The 19,502-nt window shown below is 33.5% G+C and overlaps 1 protein-coding gene across 1 annotated transcript; it reads right to left on the bottom strand.

Moving 5' to 3' along the window:
* Nucleotides 1–13,769: 13,769 nt before the first annotated feature.
* Nucleotides 13,770–17,371, bottom strand: LOC117342963 (piggyBac transposable element-derived protein 4-like). Its single transcript, XM_033905270.1, has 2 exons — nucleotides 14,747–17,371; nucleotides 13,770–14,297 (listed from the first exon to the last, which is right to left on the bottom strand). Exon 1 carries the CDS (start codon nucleotides 16,683–16,685, stop codon nucleotides 15,519–15,521), a length of 1,167 nt encoding a protein of 388 aa, XP_033761161.1. The 5' UTR covers nucleotides 16,686–17,371; the 3' UTR covers nucleotides 13,770–14,297; nucleotides 14,747–15,518.
* Nucleotides 17,372–19,502: the final 2,131 nt, after the last annotated feature.

Here is a 19,502-nt window from a genome sequence, read left to right as displayed (position 1 = left end):
CTGGTAGCATTCCCTTGGGTTAAGGATTCAAAATTGTACAAATGATGGGGCGATCCCCTGGAGGCTGAGGGGCTGGGCCAAAAGGGGTCAATTTGGCTAAATTAATATGAACTTCTCTGAAACAGCTCATATTTGACTATTAGCATCATATTGGGGTAGGGATTCAAAATTGTATAAAGGAAGGAGCTGACGCTGCAGGGGGCAGAGGTCAGGGTCAAAAGGGGTCAATTGGTCTAAACAAGATCTTCTCTGAAACTAAGCAATGAATATCACTCACATTTGTGTGGTAGCATCCCTATGGGGTCGCGCCAAAAGTCAATTTCATTTCATGGATTAATGCACCTTTTGGCATTTTTAGTATTAAAATAAAACCAATGTACATGTACCCATATAAAATGCTTATGATATATATTGACATAGCAATACCAGCAACAAATATACTTAAGCATCATTCTTGTTTCATATCTCATGAAACCAGGTGAGCGATACAGGCCCTCTGGGCCTCTTGTTATATGATTTATGATGTAAATAAAGTGTAAATATAATCTTACATAACTTTTGTTCAATTAATTTTGAACTGGTGGCAGCGGTAAAGACAAACGGCGAGATACTGAAACGTAATACTGATACCAGTGGAGGAATTGTTACAGTAGAGTTTACAAACATGTAACACCGGTGGCCGCGGTGGGATTTAGATTTGACAAACTTGTAACACATCAAAGCATAAACTAACGACAGTTATTTCATTAAACAAACAAACAATAAAGACATTTTAAAAATATTACATATTTAAACGTCGCCTGTCTCTAAAACGTTAATGAACACGTAACATTTACACTAGACCTAGGAAACCTACTGGAAACATACGACTCCATAAGAGATTCGATTTGTTATCGAAAAGATGAACGCTGGTCTAGCTGATTGACCCACTTCCGTCACAAAAGTTGAGCGATGTCGTAAAACGGCACGGAAAAATCGTCAGAAAGAAACATTTTATGGGTACACAAACGGTGTCTCAATACTAATAATTACATATCTAATAAGCACAATGCCTAGGATTTAACCGTTTTGATAAAATCTGAAGTTACCAGTCGGTGGTAGTTGGGGAGCGCCCCGTGATTATATATTTATGTTTAGATTTTACTGGCCCCTGGTGTTAGAATAGTTGGAAAAAATGCATCAAGGGTTTTTTGGGACATAATTCTGAAACACTTACATTGTTGTTGTGAAACAAAAAGAAGAAAATGCGATATTAAACCACTAAATTTGAAAACCACAAAATTATCAAGCAGAAACTGAAAAAATGACATATTAAATCAAAGTTTTTGGTCACAAAATAGAAATAGCCGACTAATATCTAAAATTGTTAAACACAATTTTACTTAGTTTATAGCATCAGTCTGCAGCAATAGGAATATAAAACAAAGAAACACAAACTATCTACCGCTGAATAAATTTAATATCAACACTTATCACGATGTAAAAATAAAGAAATGAAAAAATAAAAGATAAAGGAACAATATTTAAATCAAAACAATAATGCCTTTTGCTATTTTGCCATGCCCTTCCTGTGGGAAAACAAACACAATAAAATAGTAAAATACTAATGTAAATTGAAATCAACTGTTATTTCTTCATTGTATGGCAGATTTTGGAATTATACTAAATGCATCCCAAAGATGCAAAAAAATTTAGTTTGAAAGTCATTTATGTTTTATCTGTGTCTAAGAGGCAGGAAACCTATATCAGGGAAATCCCTGTTATGTACATTTTCATTTTCACTATGATTGATGCTCTAAAGGATGCGAGCAAGACCAAAAAAAATAAGTATGTATAATTACAAGTTTTCAAAATTGATATTAGTGGGGAGGCGCCGCAGGGCTCTGAGTTGTTGAGGTGTCCTGACACTATATCACTATAGCCCACAACCTCTGGGTTTGTGAGTTTGAATCCCATGTGGGGCAGTTGCCAGGTATTAGTATACGTATGGTAACCACAAGTCAGTGGTTTTACTCCAGGTGTTGTCGGGTTTTAATAATTGTTGTTGCGTTGTAATAAGTCCAATTCCAATTTTAGGTTTTTCCTCTTTATTTTCTTATTCATTCAAACATATATATCCAATTTACACAACGTTCTCCTTTCTAGTATCCTCTCTATTTCTGTATCTCTTAAATCTCTGTTCTTACTAACTCTCCAATATTCTGTTCTTGTTCTCTATCATTCTCTGTTGTTCTCTGTTCTTCCTTCTCTCTCTGTTCTCTCCGTTCTCCTCTTTCTATCTATCTCGCTCTTCTCTCCTTTAATCTCTTCTCTCCCCTTCTTCGCACATACATCTCACATACATATAATGATTCTCTGACCCTCAGAGAAGTCACCCCCTATTAGGCCACCTACCAATCCACATGTTGACCTCTGAATCCCCAGTACTGTGTTTCTCTATCATCTTTAAACTTCATTATTTACAAAACCAATACTGATATCCAAAATCTATAATCTAGCATCTCTAGATGACACACTCTAGTTTAAAGCCATATTAATTATATTTTACTCCAAACATTTCATATTAATTCAATTTAGACTTTAAGTATATTTAGATACCTCAAATGACATATAAATCAATACAGTGCCCAAACTACTGCATTGTTTTAACTAATAATCAAAGTACTGGAAGTACTGTAAACGAACATTATTGTTTAATGCAAAATCAGTAATCTTCTTAGTTTTATGTTGATAAATTTACTGATATCGGTTTAGGAATTAATTGCAAATAATTTGAAATGTTTGCAGCTGTTCTGATTTGATTGTACACATGCATGTTTCTGTAAGGTCCTAATTGAAATTGGAAGTTTGTTGATCTATCTTGGATCGATGAAAATAAAATATGTCTTCTTTCTTTCGGGAAGGCATCATCAGTTATAATACAGCCAGGACTCTGTGACCTTATTGATGCCAACTTCTAATATGAACTAAATTTAGGCTAGTTCCATCGTTAGTTTGGCATGCATAGTTGTATTTCAACTTAATATGATGAAACACACATAAAGAATTACTGAAAACCAAAACCAGAGCTGCTAATCAAGGCCCGAATTAGGAATGTATCCTATTGAAACTGTACTCAAGCATTTATGGTACTTCAAAACAAAAAAACCTGACTCTTTTGTTCAGGAATCATTTGATGTTAATAAATCTGTATATGAGAAGATAAACTTCTGGTATAATTACAGTATTTAAACAATGTGATAACGAATAACAACCAGATAAAGACTATCTTCATCGAATAATTCAGCAAACAGGAAAAGAAAACTTCAAGATTCATTTTCAACTTCAAACCTGATCACAAAGATTACAGTCCATTCGATGGGACGACACATTCCCTATTTATTGTCCTTTTCCAATGTTGATCATCCAATCATACTGAACCACATAATTCAGCAATGTAATTGCACAAATCACACCTTTATGTGGTGAGAACATTTTTGGGGGTGTTATAAGATTCCATAACTGTATGCAAGTTGTGAAGCATTCCATATCTATAACTATATATATATATATATATAGTACGTGTATATATTTACACATATCAAAATTGGAATGACACAGGAGATTTGCAAGTTTAAGTTCACCATCAGTCATGGGAGGTTTATGTAAAATGTTATATTTACCGGGGTAATTAGTAATTTTGAGAATATATTTATGAAGCTCTATTCTGTACATTCTACCAGTGCTTAGAGAATGGACACAATTTTATGTTCTCCAATGTCAAAATTAATCATATGTAAAACATTAGGGGTTTATTCGCCATTCTAGGCCTGATTGCCGTCATAGTAAAATTACCAAAATGGACTTGAAATCAATATTTTTAAGAGAATGATCTATGACTTGAATATTTCATAAAAACAATGTAATACATCGTTTATTCACTTCATTCAGATCTTCAGACACCACATAATTTGTGAAGACATATATATAAATATATGAACCATTTTGTTATTGATTTATAGTTCACACAAGTAAGCACTCAATATAAGCAGTAAGTATATGTACCGCTATCTACTGGCATGACTTTGAGTACAGTAAACTACACTCGCTTTGTGGATATTGACAGGATAACATATATTTACGTACTAATTCAATTTTAGAATTGTAACTGAAATCTTGTAACAGCATGGCACAAATTGAAAAATTATTTAAGGTAAATTTTCAGTTTATCAATTCATTGATAACTCCGAGTTTGAAGTATGGTGTAGTGAGAATTTCAAGTCTTGATCATGAATTGATGAAAATTTTAAATTAACAAATTATCAAAATGAATTTGTTTGAAAAATAACACAAATTCCACAGCAATATTATATAGAGAATCAATCACAATATATCAAAAGTTATAAAACTACAAATAACAATTAACGGCTGAATATCAAATTAAGTGAATATCACAAGTCTTTTTGCATTTGTTTTTAGATAATCCGGATTTCCGTTTTCCGGCTTTAAAAAAAAACGAGAAGTCTTTTAATTGCCGTTATAGTTGAATTACCAAAATGGACATGAAATCAGTATTTTAAAAAAAAGAATGATCTATGACTTGAATATTTCATAAAAATAATTTAATACATCGTTTATTCACTTCATTCAGATCTTCAGACACCGCATGATTTGTGAAGTCATATATAGAAATATATGAACCATTTTTGTTATTGATTTATAGTTCACACAAGTAAGCACGAGATGTAAGCAGTACGTATATGTACCGCTATCTACCGGCATGACTGAGTACAGTAGACTACACTCGCTTTGTGGATATTGACAGTATAACATATATTTACATACTAATTCAATTTTAGAATTATAACTGAAATCTTGGTAACAGCATGGCACAAATAGTCATCTGAACATGTGTTGTATATTGAAAAATATTTAGGTAAATATTAACTCATTTGCTTGACTTCAATTTTCAATTTATCAATTCATTGATTACTCCGTGTTTGAAGTATGGTGTAGCGAGAATTTTAAGTCTTGATCATGACTTGATGAAAATTTTAAATTAACAAATTATCAAAATGAATTTGTTTGAAAATAACACAAATTCCACAGCAATATTATATAGAGAATCAATCACAATATATCAAAAGTTATAAAACTACAAATAACAATTAACGGCTGAATATCAAATTAAGTGAATATCACAAGTCTTTTTGCATTTGTTTTTAGATAATCCGGATTTCCGTTTTCCAGCTTTAAAAAAAAAACGAGAAGCATTTTAATTGCCGTTATAGTTGAATTACCAAAATGGACCTGAAATCAGTATTTTAAAAAAAAAGAATGATCTATGACTTGAATATTTCATAAAAATAATTTAATACATCGTTTATTCACTTCATTCAGATCTTCAGACACCGCATGATTTGTGAAGTCATATATAGAAATATATGAACCATTTTTTGATTTATAGTTCACACAAGTAAGCACTAGATGTAAGCAGTAAGTATATGTACCGCTATCTACTGGCATGACTTTGAGTACAGTAAATTAAACTACACTCGCTTTGTGGATATTGACAGGATAACATATATTTACATACTAATTCAATTTTAGAATTGTAACTGAAATCTTGTAACAGCATGGCACAAATAGTCATCTGAACATTTGTTGTATTTTCAGTTTATCAATTCATTGATTACTCCGTGTTTGAAGTATGGTGTAGTGAGAATTTCAAGTCTTGATCATGACTTGATGAAAATTTTAAATTAACAAATTGTTAAAATGAATTTGTTTGAAAAATAACACAAGTTCCACAGCAATATTATATAGAGAATCAATCACAATATATCAAAAGTTATAAAACTACAAATAACAATTAACGGCTGAATATCAAATTAAGTGAATATCACAAGTATTTTTGCATTTGTTTTTAGATAATCCGGATTTCCGTTTTCCGGCTTTAAAAAAAAAACGAGAAGTCTTTTAATTGCCGTTATAGTTGAATTACCAAAATGGACCTGAAATCAGTATTTTTAAAAAAAGAATGATCTATGACTTGAATATTTCATAAAAATAATGTTATACATCGTTTATTCACTTCATTCAGATCTTCAGACACCGCATAATTTGTGAAGTCATATATAGAAATATATGAACCATTTTTGTTATTGATTTATAGTTCACACAAGTAAGCACTAGATGTAAGCAGTACGTATATGTACCGCTATCTACCGGCATGACTGAGTACAGTAGTCTACACTCGCTTTGTGGATATTGACAGTATAATATATATTTACATACTACATTGTAATTCAATTTTAGAATTATAACTGAAATCTTGTAACAGCATGGCACAAATAGTCATCTGAACATGTGTTGTATATTGAAAAATTATTTAGGTAAATAACTCATTTGCTTGACTTCAATTTTCAATTTATCAATTCATTGATTACTGTGTTTGAAGTATGGTGTAGCGAGAATTTCAAGTCTTGATCATGACTTGATGAACGTTCTAAATTAACAAATTAACATTTAGGAGTATTGTTGTCTGATGATGGTACATGGAATAACCATATTGATTATATATTGAAGAAAGTTTCACCAAGGCTGGCTGTATTAAGAAATTTAAAAAACATCCTCGATAGAAATTCTCTTGAAACAATTTATCTCTCTTTTATAAGACCTATATTGGAGTATTCTGATTTTGTCTGGGATAATTTACCAAATTATTTAAGTCAAAACTTAGAAAACATACAGATAGAAGCTGCGAGAATAGTTACGGGTGCTACAAAATTATCAAGTTTAAGTTTATTATATAAAGATGTTGGGTGGGAAAAGCTAACTCAAAGACGGGAAAATCATAAAATTTTACAGTTTCACAAAATGTATCATAAAAAAACTCCATTATATCTATCTGAATTAGTCCCATGCCGGGTGTCAGAAAGCCACAGACATAATACCAGAAATTCAAATAATTTACTTTCAATTAATTGTAGAACTCAGTATTATAAAGACTCTTTTTTTATCCTCGTCAGTACATTTATGGAATCTATTACCTTTAGATATTCGCGAAAATCCCTCGGCCAATATAATTAAAGGTTTTTTACAAAAAGACAAAGTAATCATTCCTAAATACTTTAACATTGGAAGTAGACATCTTCAAATTTTACATACACGTTTAAGACTAAAATGTAGTAATCTAAATCAACATTTGTACATTAGAAATCTGGAAGATAGTCCATTATGTACCTGTGGATCAGTTGAGAGTACTCATCATTATTTACTCTCATGTGAAAAATACACCACGATCAGACAAAATACTTTATTACAGTTAGATATTATTCTTACTGAAAAAACACTTTTATGGGGTAATGATGTTTATACAAAGCAGAAAAATGAGGAAATATTTTTAGCAGTACAAAAATTTATTCATCTAAGTAAACGCTTTAGTTAATATTTATGTTTTGTATGGTATCGTATACATATTTGTACTTCGTACTGTAGGGTAAAATTATATATCCACGGTCATACAATAAAATGGTGTCATGAATCATCTATAATCAATTCTATTCAACACATGTACTTTTACAAAATTATGTAAAATGTTATATTTGTACTTCGTACTTAAAGGTAACTCATTTATCTATAGTCTAACAGTACAATGGCGTCATAAATCATGTCTGTCAATTATATTCACCACATGTATATTTATATAACTATGTAAAATATTATTTTGTTCTTAGTTATCAAAATTAAGGTGTCCTAGTTCCGAAGATGTATTTGCTTTTCTGTGTGATTGGGAAAGGAATTAATATAAGCTTTAAGCTTGTTTTCCCATCCCATTTGCTATTTTCTGTATATGTAATGTTATTGTGTCTTGTTGAATAAAAAAATAATGTTTAAACTAAATGAATAACAAATTATCAAAATGAATTTGTTTGAAAAATAATACAAGTTCCACAGCAATATTATATAGAGAATCGATCACACTATTTCAGAAGTTATAAAACTACAAATAACAATTAATGGCTGAATATCAAATTAAAGTGAATATCACAAGTCTTTTTGCATTTGTTTTTAGATAATCCGGATTTCCGTTTTCCGTCTTTGAAAAAAAAAATACGTAGGCTTATTGCATAGTAAACGTAGCCATATGTACATATGTAACAGCTGATTTCAATCAGATTGACTTAACATGAACTTAACACCGTCTCAGTAGTTCGTCACAATCGAAAATTTGATCGTGAATTCGGTATTTTGCAAATTCTTTCAAAATACTTCCAGGTAAAGGAAAAAAATGCATATGGTCTCTATACACACACCAAAGATTAATAGATCCTATATTGGGTTCATTCTCCCGTAAAAAATATCGATTTGGGTCCACTATCGGCCATTTCGGTAATTCAACTCTAACGACAATCGGGCCGCGATTCGCAAATGAACAATTAATTTAAAATTCGTAAACCTCTAATATTTTACATATGATACAATTAGGCATTGAAAAACATATATGTGGGTCAATTCTCTGAAAATAATGCCAATTTATATTATAATTAAGCCCCATTTTTCTTCGTTTCGGTATTTCCAAGTCTGCTTCACCTGTGGTCCGTTTCAGTAAATATTCTTGACTTTGCCGAAATAAAACAAGCTATATAATTGTTCGTTTTAAACATGACAACTGCCGACCACACGTATCTAAAATGTCATTGTTGATATCATCTGAATATTGCCGTAGTTATCTGTCACTTCGATTGTAAACCAATTGCCAAAGTCATGGAAGAATCGACCAATCAAATTGGTTTAACGTTTGATTTCCGTAATCTTGCAGTTACCTCCCTTACAACAGTAAATGCGTTCCAAGTATCGCCTACAACAACCAATCCCGTGCACATGGCAACAAGATATTATCATTTGCATTTGATTTATTGGTCGTTTTCGTCAAAGGAAAATGGAATATGGAAATCGATGACAATGTTAACGCTATGACCAGTCACCCTGGCCACAAATGCCACCTAGTATCTACCTTTCTCGCAAACATGTACAGTAACCTATAGTATGATACAATGTATCGTCTCGTATGCCGTTATTGATATTTTTTTTCTCTCTAAATTATAGAAATACTCATCTAGTTGATAATGATGTAACATTCTAGAATATAAAAATTACACATTTAAGTAAATCGCGGACATATTTGCAGACCTATGCTATAATGTCAGCCGTTTTGGAATGAACACGGAAGAGCAAAACTTTCTAAACATCCGGAGACGAATGCGCCTGCGCAATATTTGTTTACATAAATATATTGACCTGGAGTTATTCGCAAAGTTCAGGTTCATTTAGTCTTCACATTTCGCTAGAGTTATGTATTTCTCAAATCGTATGCATCTTGAAAACATCTACTGAATACATTTCAACATTTTCGGTAAAACTACTACATAAAACGAAGATGTTTTTGCCAGTAAATTATTTGAAGCGTAAGGCAATGGGGGCAGCCATATTTCATTGAAACAGACAGTAGATGGCGTATTGGTGAATGTGGCGACCAAATATGGTCATATTTCTCCGTCCAGTTCTTGATGGCAATAACCGAACATTAATGTTCGTTTAAAAACGAGAAGTATTTTAATTGCCGTTATAGTTGAATTACCAAAATGGACCTGAAATCAGTATTTTTAAAAAAAGAATGATCTATGACTTGAATATTTCATAAAAATAATTTAATACATCGTTTATTCACTTCATTCAGATCTTCAGACACCGCATGATTTGTGAAGTCATATATAGAAATATATGAACCATTTTTGTTATTGATTTATAGTTCACACAAGTAAGCACGAGATGTAAGCAGTACGTATATGTACCGCTATCTACCGGCATGACTGAGTACAGTAGACTACACTCGCTTTGTGGATATTGACAGTATAACATATATTTACATACTAATTCAATTTTAGAATTATAACTGAAATCTTGTAACAGCATGGCACAAATAGTCATCTGAACATGTGTTGTATATTGAAAAATTATTTAGGTAAATATTAACTCATTTGCTTGACTTCAATTTTCAATTTATCAATTCATTGATTACTCCGTGTTTGAAGTATGGTGTAGCGAGAATTTTAAGTCTTGATCATGACTTGATGAAAATTTTAAATTAACAAATTATCAAAATGAATTTGTTTGAAAATAACACAAATTCCACAGCAATATTATATAGAGAATCAATCACAATATATCAAAAGTTATAAAACTACAAATAACAATTAACGGCTGAATATCAAATTAAGTGAATATCACAAGTCTTTTTGCATTTGTTTTTAGATAATCCGGATTTCCGTTTTCCGCCTTTAAAAAAAAACGAGAAGTATTTTAATTGCCGTTATAGTTGAATTACCAAAATGGACCTGAAATCAGTATTTTAAAAAAAAAGAATGATCTATGACTTGAATATTTCATAAAAATAATTTAATACATCGTTTATTCACTTCATTCAGATCTTCAGACACCGCATGATTTGTGAAGTCATATATAGAAATATATGAACCATTTTTTGATTTATAGTTCACACAAGTAAGCACGAGATGTAAGCAGTACGTATATGTACCGCTATCTACCGGCATGACTGAGTACAGTAGACTACACTCGCTTTGTGGATATTGACAGTATAACATATATTTACATACTAATTCAATTTTAGAATTATAACTGAAATCTTGTAACAGCATGGCACAAATAGTCATCTGAACATGTGTTGTATATTGAAAAATTATTTAGGTAAATATTAACTCATTTGCTTGACTTCAATTTTCAATTTATCAATTCATTGATTACTCCGTGTTTGAAGTATGGTGTAGCGAGAACTTTAAGTCTTGATCATGACTTGATGAAAGTTCTAAATTAACAAATTATCAAAATGAATTTGTTTGAAAAATAACACAAGTTCCACAGCAATATTATATAGAGAATCGATCACACTATTTCAGAAGTTATAAAACTACAAATAACAATTAATGGCTGAATGTCAAATTAAGTGAATATCACAAGTCTTTTGCATTTGTTTTTAGATAATCCGGATTTCCGTTTTCCGTCTTTGAAAAAAAATTACGTAGGCGTATTGCATAGTAAACGTAGCCATGTGTAGACTACATATGTAACAGCTGATTTAAATCAGATTGACTTAACATGAACTTAACACCGTCTCAGTAGTTCGTCACAATCGAAAATTTGATCGTGAATTCGGTATTTTGCAAATTCTTTCAAAATACTTCCAGGTAAAGGAAAAAAAATGCATATGCATATATACACACACCAAAGATTAATAGATCCTATATTGGGTCCATTCTCTCGTAAAAATATCGATTTGGGTCCACTATCGGCCATTTCGGTAATTCAACTCTAACGACAATCGGGCCGCGATTCGCAAATGAGAAATTAATTTAAAATTCGTAGACCTCTAATATTTTACATATGATACAATTAGGCATTGAAAAACATATATGTGGGTCAATTCTCTGAAAATAATGTCAATTTATATTATAATTAAGCCCCATTTTTCTTCGTTTCGGTATTTCCAAGTCTGCTTCACCTGTGGTCCGTTTCAGTAAATATTCTCGACTTTACCGAAATAAAAACAAGCTATATAATTGTTCATTTTAAACATGACAACTGCCGACCACACGTATCTAAAAGTGTTATTGTTGATATCATCTGAATATTGCCGTAGTTATCTGTCACTTCGATTGTAAACTCATTGCCAAAGTCATGGAAGAATCGACCAATCAAATTGGTTTAACGTTTGATTTCCGTAATCTTGCAGTTACCTCCCTTACAACAGTAAATGCGTTCCAAGTATCGCCTACAACAACCAATCCCGTGCACATGGCAACAAGATATTATCATTTGCATTTGATTTATTGGTCGTTTTCGTCAAAGGAAAATGGAATATGGAAATCGATGACAATGTTAACGCTATGACCAGTCACCCTGACCACAAATGCCACCTAGTATCTACCTTTCTCGCAAACATGTACAGTAACCTATAGTATGATACAATGTATCGTCTCTATGCCGTTATTGATATATTTCTTTCTCTAAATTATAGAAATACCCATCTAGTTGATAATGATGTAACATTCTAGAATATATATAATACACATTTAAGTAAATCGCGGACATATTTGCAGACCGATGCTATAATGTCAGCCGTTTTGGAATGAACACGGAAGAGCAAAACTTTCTAAACATCCGGAGACGAATGCGCCTGCGCAATATTTGTTTACATAAATATATTGACCTGGAGTTATTCGCAAAGTTCAGGTTCATTTAGTCTTCACATTTCGCTAGCGTTATGCATTTCTCAAATCGTATGCATCTTGAAAACATCTACTGAATACATTTCAACATTTTCGGTAAAACTACTACATAAAACGAAGATGTTTTTGCAAGTAAATTATTTGAAGCGTAAGGCAATGGGGGCAGCCATATTTCATTGAAACAGACAGTAGATGGCGTATTGGTGAATGTGGTTACCAAATATGGTCATATTTCTCAGTCCAGTTCTTGATGGCAATAACCGAACATTAATGTTCGTTTAAAAACAGTTCCATAAACTACATAACTTACACTTTCAAATGATATCAATAGTATTGTCTAAATGATTATTATCAATTAGAAATAATAACTTTTAATTCAAAATACAAAAACAACTATTTATACAGGTAAAGTGTCAAGCCTATCTCTGTCCCAGTGGGGTGTCACCCATCTGACCATCTTGATGCTGGGCCAGTATGACACTTACCTACCCAACCCAAATCGCAATTTACAGCACTTACATAATCTACCTGGCTAACAGGATTTACACTACTATACAGGAACTGTGACTTCCCCCACTCCAAAACCTGGCACATCCTTGAATGACCCTGACTGTTAATAGGATGTAACATAGGAAGGGAGGCACTGGAGCAGGTGTATAAACAAGAGGCCCATGGGCTTTAACGGTCACCTGATTTTTGAAATATTTCAGTAAATTTGAATGAAAGAATGAATTTCAAAACAAATAAAACAAATGATAGTCAAAAATGTGATTTCCCTATAACTATAGTAAAGTTTATCCCCTCCCATGGGGCAAACGCAAGACCCCAGGGCTAGGAAATTCACAATTATGGTAAAGCACCTTAAGACCCTTCGATCTGTGAAGAGTATTTAATTCTACCTTATTTGGGCTGTAAGAACAAGATTATTAAAATTTCTGTTAATTTGACCCTTTTTGGCCACGCCCATCAGCCCCTGGGGGTCAACTAGGGCCAACATGTACATACCATCAAAGTGTCATCCCATGCTGATAATTTGATACAAGTTAGAATGAATTCCAATACAAATCCAACAAATAATAGTCAAAAATGTGATTTCCCTATATAAACTATAGTAACGTTTACTCCCTCCCCAGGGGCAAACGTGAGACCCCAGGGTCATGAAATTCACAATTTTGGTAAAGCACCTTAACCCTTGTGGTGCTGAATTGTCTCCCATTAGGATGGCATTAAGTGCCGATTTGTTTCAAAAACAATTTTTTACAAACCGTTTTTTTTTCTTCCTGCTAAAATATCAAGAATGATCCAAATCATGTATTCCAGACATTCAATGGCGGTTTGAATATCAATTTTATGAAAAATTTAGCACTTCATCTGCTAAGCCTGAAAAAGTGCAAACTTCACATGAAAAAACAACAAAAGTCCAATAAACACAATTAAAAATATTATTTAATTCTTTAAGATATCTTTTATCTATATGAGTACACAATATATATCTTTTATTTTATCAATGACAATAATTATAACTGAAATGATTAATGGAATCTGAAATTTTATCACTCAAGGGAGATAATTTGAAATTATTTTACTCAAGGGAGATAATCTTAAATTTTGTTACTGAAAAGAAATGACCAATGTCCTATCCAGGAAGTTGCATTTCACAGCATTTTCAGCTACAAGAGCTATTACTCCTCCTCCTGTCTCCTCTGACGCTTGTAGGTAAGCACAAATTCTGCAGTTGTATGGAATACATTAGCTCAAAGCAGGGTTCAACACACAGAGCTACCTGACACTGCTTGCACTGAAAACATGTCATCCTCCCACAAGATTTCGGCACTGTCTCACCAGGATGCTGGGACCTGAACAAATCGGTCTCTGCTGGACCGCAGACAATACATTTCCTGCTGGCATCGGCTTTCTTTCCTGTTGATGGAGATTAGCAAATGAAATGCTGCGCTGTCAACCTCTGAAGCACTTCAGCAGATTGCCTCCTCCGCCCCTTTTGCTGTGGGCCTATGGATTAGAAACATATATATGATTATTTACGCATGCAATGATTATAATGAAGATTATCATACTTTGTCTCTTAAAATGTTACACTGAATCAGTATAAATGTACACAATTCAATGTAAGTTGAAACTAAACCTATTATTTAATAAAGAATACTGTTGAACTTGATCATAATCTAGTTATTTCATCTGGTATAAATTGAACTTTATATAGTTCATATAATGAAATACATGTTATACAGAGTGTAAATATAAGTTTATGATATATATATATATATACATGTATATATAAACATGTCTTTTTATATATTTTTGTGTGTGTGTGTCCATATGTATATCAATGAATCCTTAAATCTGACATTACCTTATGGTAATACTGATCACAAAACTTTTTTGTAGAGTTACAATGTAACTAAAGTTAATTTAGCAGACAGCACTATTTCAAAACTTACCCGAGATCTCAGCAGCAGAGACCAGTTGACTCACAAGCTGTCGTCTGAAAATCCTGTGCAATACTGGGTTGGCTGTCTTGTTTGTACAAGATGTACGAGTTGAGCACAGCAAGACCAAGCATGTGGAAGAAGACCTTTTTCCACCATTTTAGTGTCCTTCTGTCAAATCCAGCGTATGCCACCATCTGGTCACATCTGTCTACTGCACCCATGTTGTAGTTGTAATCTAACACACAGTCTGGCTTGGCAATCAAGTTCCCCTCTGAATCTCTCTTTGCAGTGTTTGATGACCATTTTTCCTAAATAGCAGCAATATGGAGAATATTTTAACAAAGTTTGATAAATTTATTGTTTCATTGAAATTTTATAACAAGTCAAATAATAACACCTTATGATAAAATTACCATAAGATATCAATAACTTAATATTGGAATCAACATAGAGATATTTCATAGTTCAGAGGGAGCTCAAAGTAATGTCAGTAATATTACCAGAAAATTAGTAAAATAATGCACATGTAGCAGACCTTACTTGTAATACTTGTAGCATTATTCATTCATCACAGAGTTTAAATATAAGCAAAATGCCATGCGATTATATAAATATGAAATTGATCAAATATTTGAAAACTGACAAATCAATAGTATACCATTGATAAAGGTTTGCAGACATCAACAATGTAATCCAAAAAGAAATGCAGATCATAGGCCAAAAGCGTGATGTATATTAAGTCAAAAACTGTATTGCACAAGAGTGTATTCATGATATAAATTCATAAGCAATTTCTGAATAGGTACATACCTTCATGGATTGTTGTTAGGAGACAGACTTCTTTTTTATCGGAAAACTTCACTGCCACTAAAGTTCCATTGTTGAATGCCATCATCTGGCCTTTGCATGGATGAGCATTTTTCATCTTGTCTGGAACTCCTCTCCGATTGCTGCGTAACGTTCCACAAGCAAGGGTACCATTCAGCCACAGGTTATAAAATAGTGCTGGACTGCTGAAGTAATTGTCTATATAAATCTTGTAACCTTTCAAAAGGTATGGTTCGGCCAGCCGCATAACAAGATCATAAGTCGCCCCGTACTCGCTGACTTCTGATGAACGACCAGTATACAGCTCCACTCGCGAACAATATCCATTCTTAGAGTCACAGAGCATGTAAAGCTTTATTCCGTACTTGATTGGTTTGTCCGGACTATACACCCTAAACTTCAAATTTCCCCTCCAAGCAATCATTCCCTCATCTACTGCTACACACTGACTAGGATTGTAGACTTCCTGGAATCTCTGAAGAAGCTCTTGGTAGGGAGAACCAAGTTTTTGAAGAGGAGTATAACCTTCCTCGCCACGGGGAACAGCTAAAGTGTTGTTGGACAAGTGCAAGAAACTCATGATCGACAGGAACCTATCACGGGGCATCACAGAAGAAAAAAATGGCGTACTTACTACAGGGTCAGTGCACCAATAGTCCTGCATGTTGATCTGCTTTATAATTCCCATTGCAATTGCCACTGCTATAAAAGCCTTCATCTCACCATGGGTCACTGGAGTCCATTTCTTGAAGCGGGAGTGCTGAGTAGGCTCTGGATGTCCTTGGATATAAATGTTGGCATACCTGTTGGTTTCAGTGACAATTGTATCCAGAATACCGTCTGTGAAAACCGCTTCAAAGTAGTCAAGAATGGATAATGATCCAGTCTCTGGCTCAGGCAAGTTCTTAGGTCCAGCATTCCCCGTGAATGTAAACCCCATGGGAGTTTTACCGCCTTCTATCCAGGTATCTTCAGCAAATGACCCCAATAAATCGCAGTCGTTATTCTCCTCATCAATATCGAACCCGTCAAACTCATCGCTATCTTCATCATCAAATATTTCGTCAAATAACTCTTGAAACTCTGGTAAGACTTGACCGATCGTAAAGTTGCCTGCCATGTTGTTTACATCTGCGACGAGCACTTCCGGTGTTTGGTCAAAGTGAAAGTCGAGATAAATTCGTCTGGTTTTAGCACGATTCTTATGCTTTATTTCAAACGCCAGTAATGGTAAATGACAACACCAATACAAATATTATATTTCAGTGATTTAATATCCATGTATTCCGCCGAAGACAACAGGACATCGAATTTAATTAACCGATTGACTAAGAAGTCAGTGACTGCGCATGACATTACTTCAGGACGACTATTAGCTTCGATCTTTTTTACTTGTCTGTAAACAACGACAATAAGATCGAGTTAAAACGTAAATAAAATCACGAAGAACATCGATAGACTCAGTGTTATTGTACATACCTCAATTCTTGTTTGTAAATTAGCCGAGAAATAGCATTATTCCTCATAGTAACAGAGCACCTGTTTCCGACATTGGCGGTAAAATTACGTCATCTACTTTCACAACCCATGCGCATTCGTCGAAACTTCAAAGCCTTCCGCTGAGCTAAAAATACCGTAGTTGCAGACGAAGCGGAGGATTCCCGGTGGTTACGTTATGGTTGTTTCAGAACTACGACGTACTGGGCTTTGATCTTCAGTAACTAAATTGTTAAGATTCTTAGCTTTTAGGCACACGTGAGTCATTTTTTTATTTCAGACTCAAACTTGTATTTTTAGCCACCGATATCTGGGTCCCCGTGATTTCGTGTACGCCGCACCCGGTCCCGGACCCGATCCCCGTACCAGGAATATACATATTTTTTTTTTTCTCAACAATGGCTCAACGAATAAATCTCATGTTTGTCTTATAAATCCTGATTAATATTTGAAAAATCTGACATTTAAAATAAAATGGAAGTAATACCTACAACTTTAGTAATCGTCGATTTACATTTTCCAGAGTGTGATTTTGTGTACGCCGCACTCAACCGTGAAAAGGTACGGTTTTTGACTGTTTATTCGTAAACAAGGGTTTATTTTTATGATATTTTCGATTCAATACATTAAGTAAACCTAGTTGTTGATACAAATATAAGTTTTAATTACAAAAACTACTTATTTCATTTCAAATATTGCCTTTTTTAGATCGCGGCGATGATCACGGGGTTTTTTGTTTACGCCCGGTCCCGTACCAAGGGCAGACTACTCCCAATCCACCGCCCCGTGCTAAGACTACTGGTTTATGAGTAGTGTGTATTGTCTGTATACATATGGCAACCTAGCTGTCGTATGAATGTAAATGTCTTTATCTAATATGTGTAGAACTTTCAGCCACATATAAAGAATGTTACCGGGCTCTGCGACGAGGACGCAGTTCTACAGAGAGCCCATTGCTATATTTGTTTTACCTACCTGCCTACCTACCTACCTATCTATGTATCTAACTAACCTACCTACCTACATTAGGACTATTGCTCATAACGGGCTCATCAATTTGGGTATCTTCTACCGACTGTCTCATACTTACTTCTTTTGAACGATCTTCTGTCTCTTCTATGATATTTGATAACTTCCTATGTGTTAAAGATAATCTCGACCAAGGTTTTGTTTTTTTCGGAGTACCGATGTCTGATATATCGTAGAGAAGAGAAGCTGATGCTGATTTTATAGGAGAAACTATTTTATCCTGCAACTGCCACCGCATTGTCGGAATACACCCACCGTATATATTTTTGCTGTATACGGCAGTGACGGAAAACAGCTGTATTTTGGAATCATAGCACGTGCGTCAGTTCGACTGACCTACTTCAAAGTGAAACTACGTTTAAAAGGCGAACATATTTCTGTCATTTTTGACACCGTTCCACTTCAAAATGATTATTTCTGATGATTATTTTTATGTTGCAGGATAAATAGAATTCATGGTCAGTGTCTTAAAATATAAGCTGTATTTTTGGCTCGGGACAGAAAGACAAAAGTGGCTCGCCAAGGCTCGCCACTTTTGTCTTTCTTTACCCTCGCGAAAATACAGCTTATATTTTAAGACACTGACCATGTATTCTCTATGTATTGCTTGGTGTTGAACACATAAGTACTGATTCGCCTAACTTAATTATCTTACTGTCTGGTGCTGGAACTATATCGGTATCGCTCATTTATCTTACCCTTTATTAAATCTAGGACATCATCAGGATGACAAACTATCTTTCGAAACTGTACATCGTCAGGATCTTGATATGCTTGTATTTGTATAGATACCAGATTGCACTTGGTGCAGAACTATATATATATAAATATTCGTAGTAGAGTATACAATATTAATTTTTTCTCACTTTTTCACTATTGTAATTTTCGCGAAATCTTTCACTTGTTAAATTATATTACATCACACAAAAATCGTTCGATATAAGTGATAATTAATGTATCTAGAATAAAAGTAATATATAAACATCTGGTATTAGACAATACACGCTACTCATAAACCAGTAGTCTTAGCACGGGGCGGTGGATCGGGAGTAGTCTGCCCTTGGTACGGGACCGGGCGTAAACAAAAACCCCCGTGATCATCGCCGCGATCTAAAAAAAAAGGTAAGATTTGAAATGAAATAAGTAGTTTTTGTAATTAAAACTTATATTTGTATCAACAACTAGGTTTACTTAATGTATGGAATCGAAAATATCATAAAAGTAAATCTTTATTTACGAATAAACAGCCAAAAACCGTAACTTTTCACGGTTGAGTGCGGCGTACACAAAATCACACTCTGAAAAATGTAAATCGACGATTACTAAAGTTGTAGGTATTACTTTCATTTCATTTAAAATGTTAGATTTTGAAAATAATAATATGAATTTCATTTAAAAAAATGAGATTTAT

This window comes from Pecten maximus, chromosome 14, assembly GCF_902652985.1.
Source record: "Pecten maximus chromosome 14, xPecMax1.1, whole genome shotgun sequence".
In the NCBI taxonomy this organism is placed as follows: Eukaryota; Metazoa; Mollusca; class Bivalvia; order Pectinida; family Pectinidae; genus Pecten; species Pecten maximus.
The sequence above is the reverse complement of the archived record's forward strand: the minus strand, read 5'-3'. Positions and strand labels throughout refer to the sequence as shown.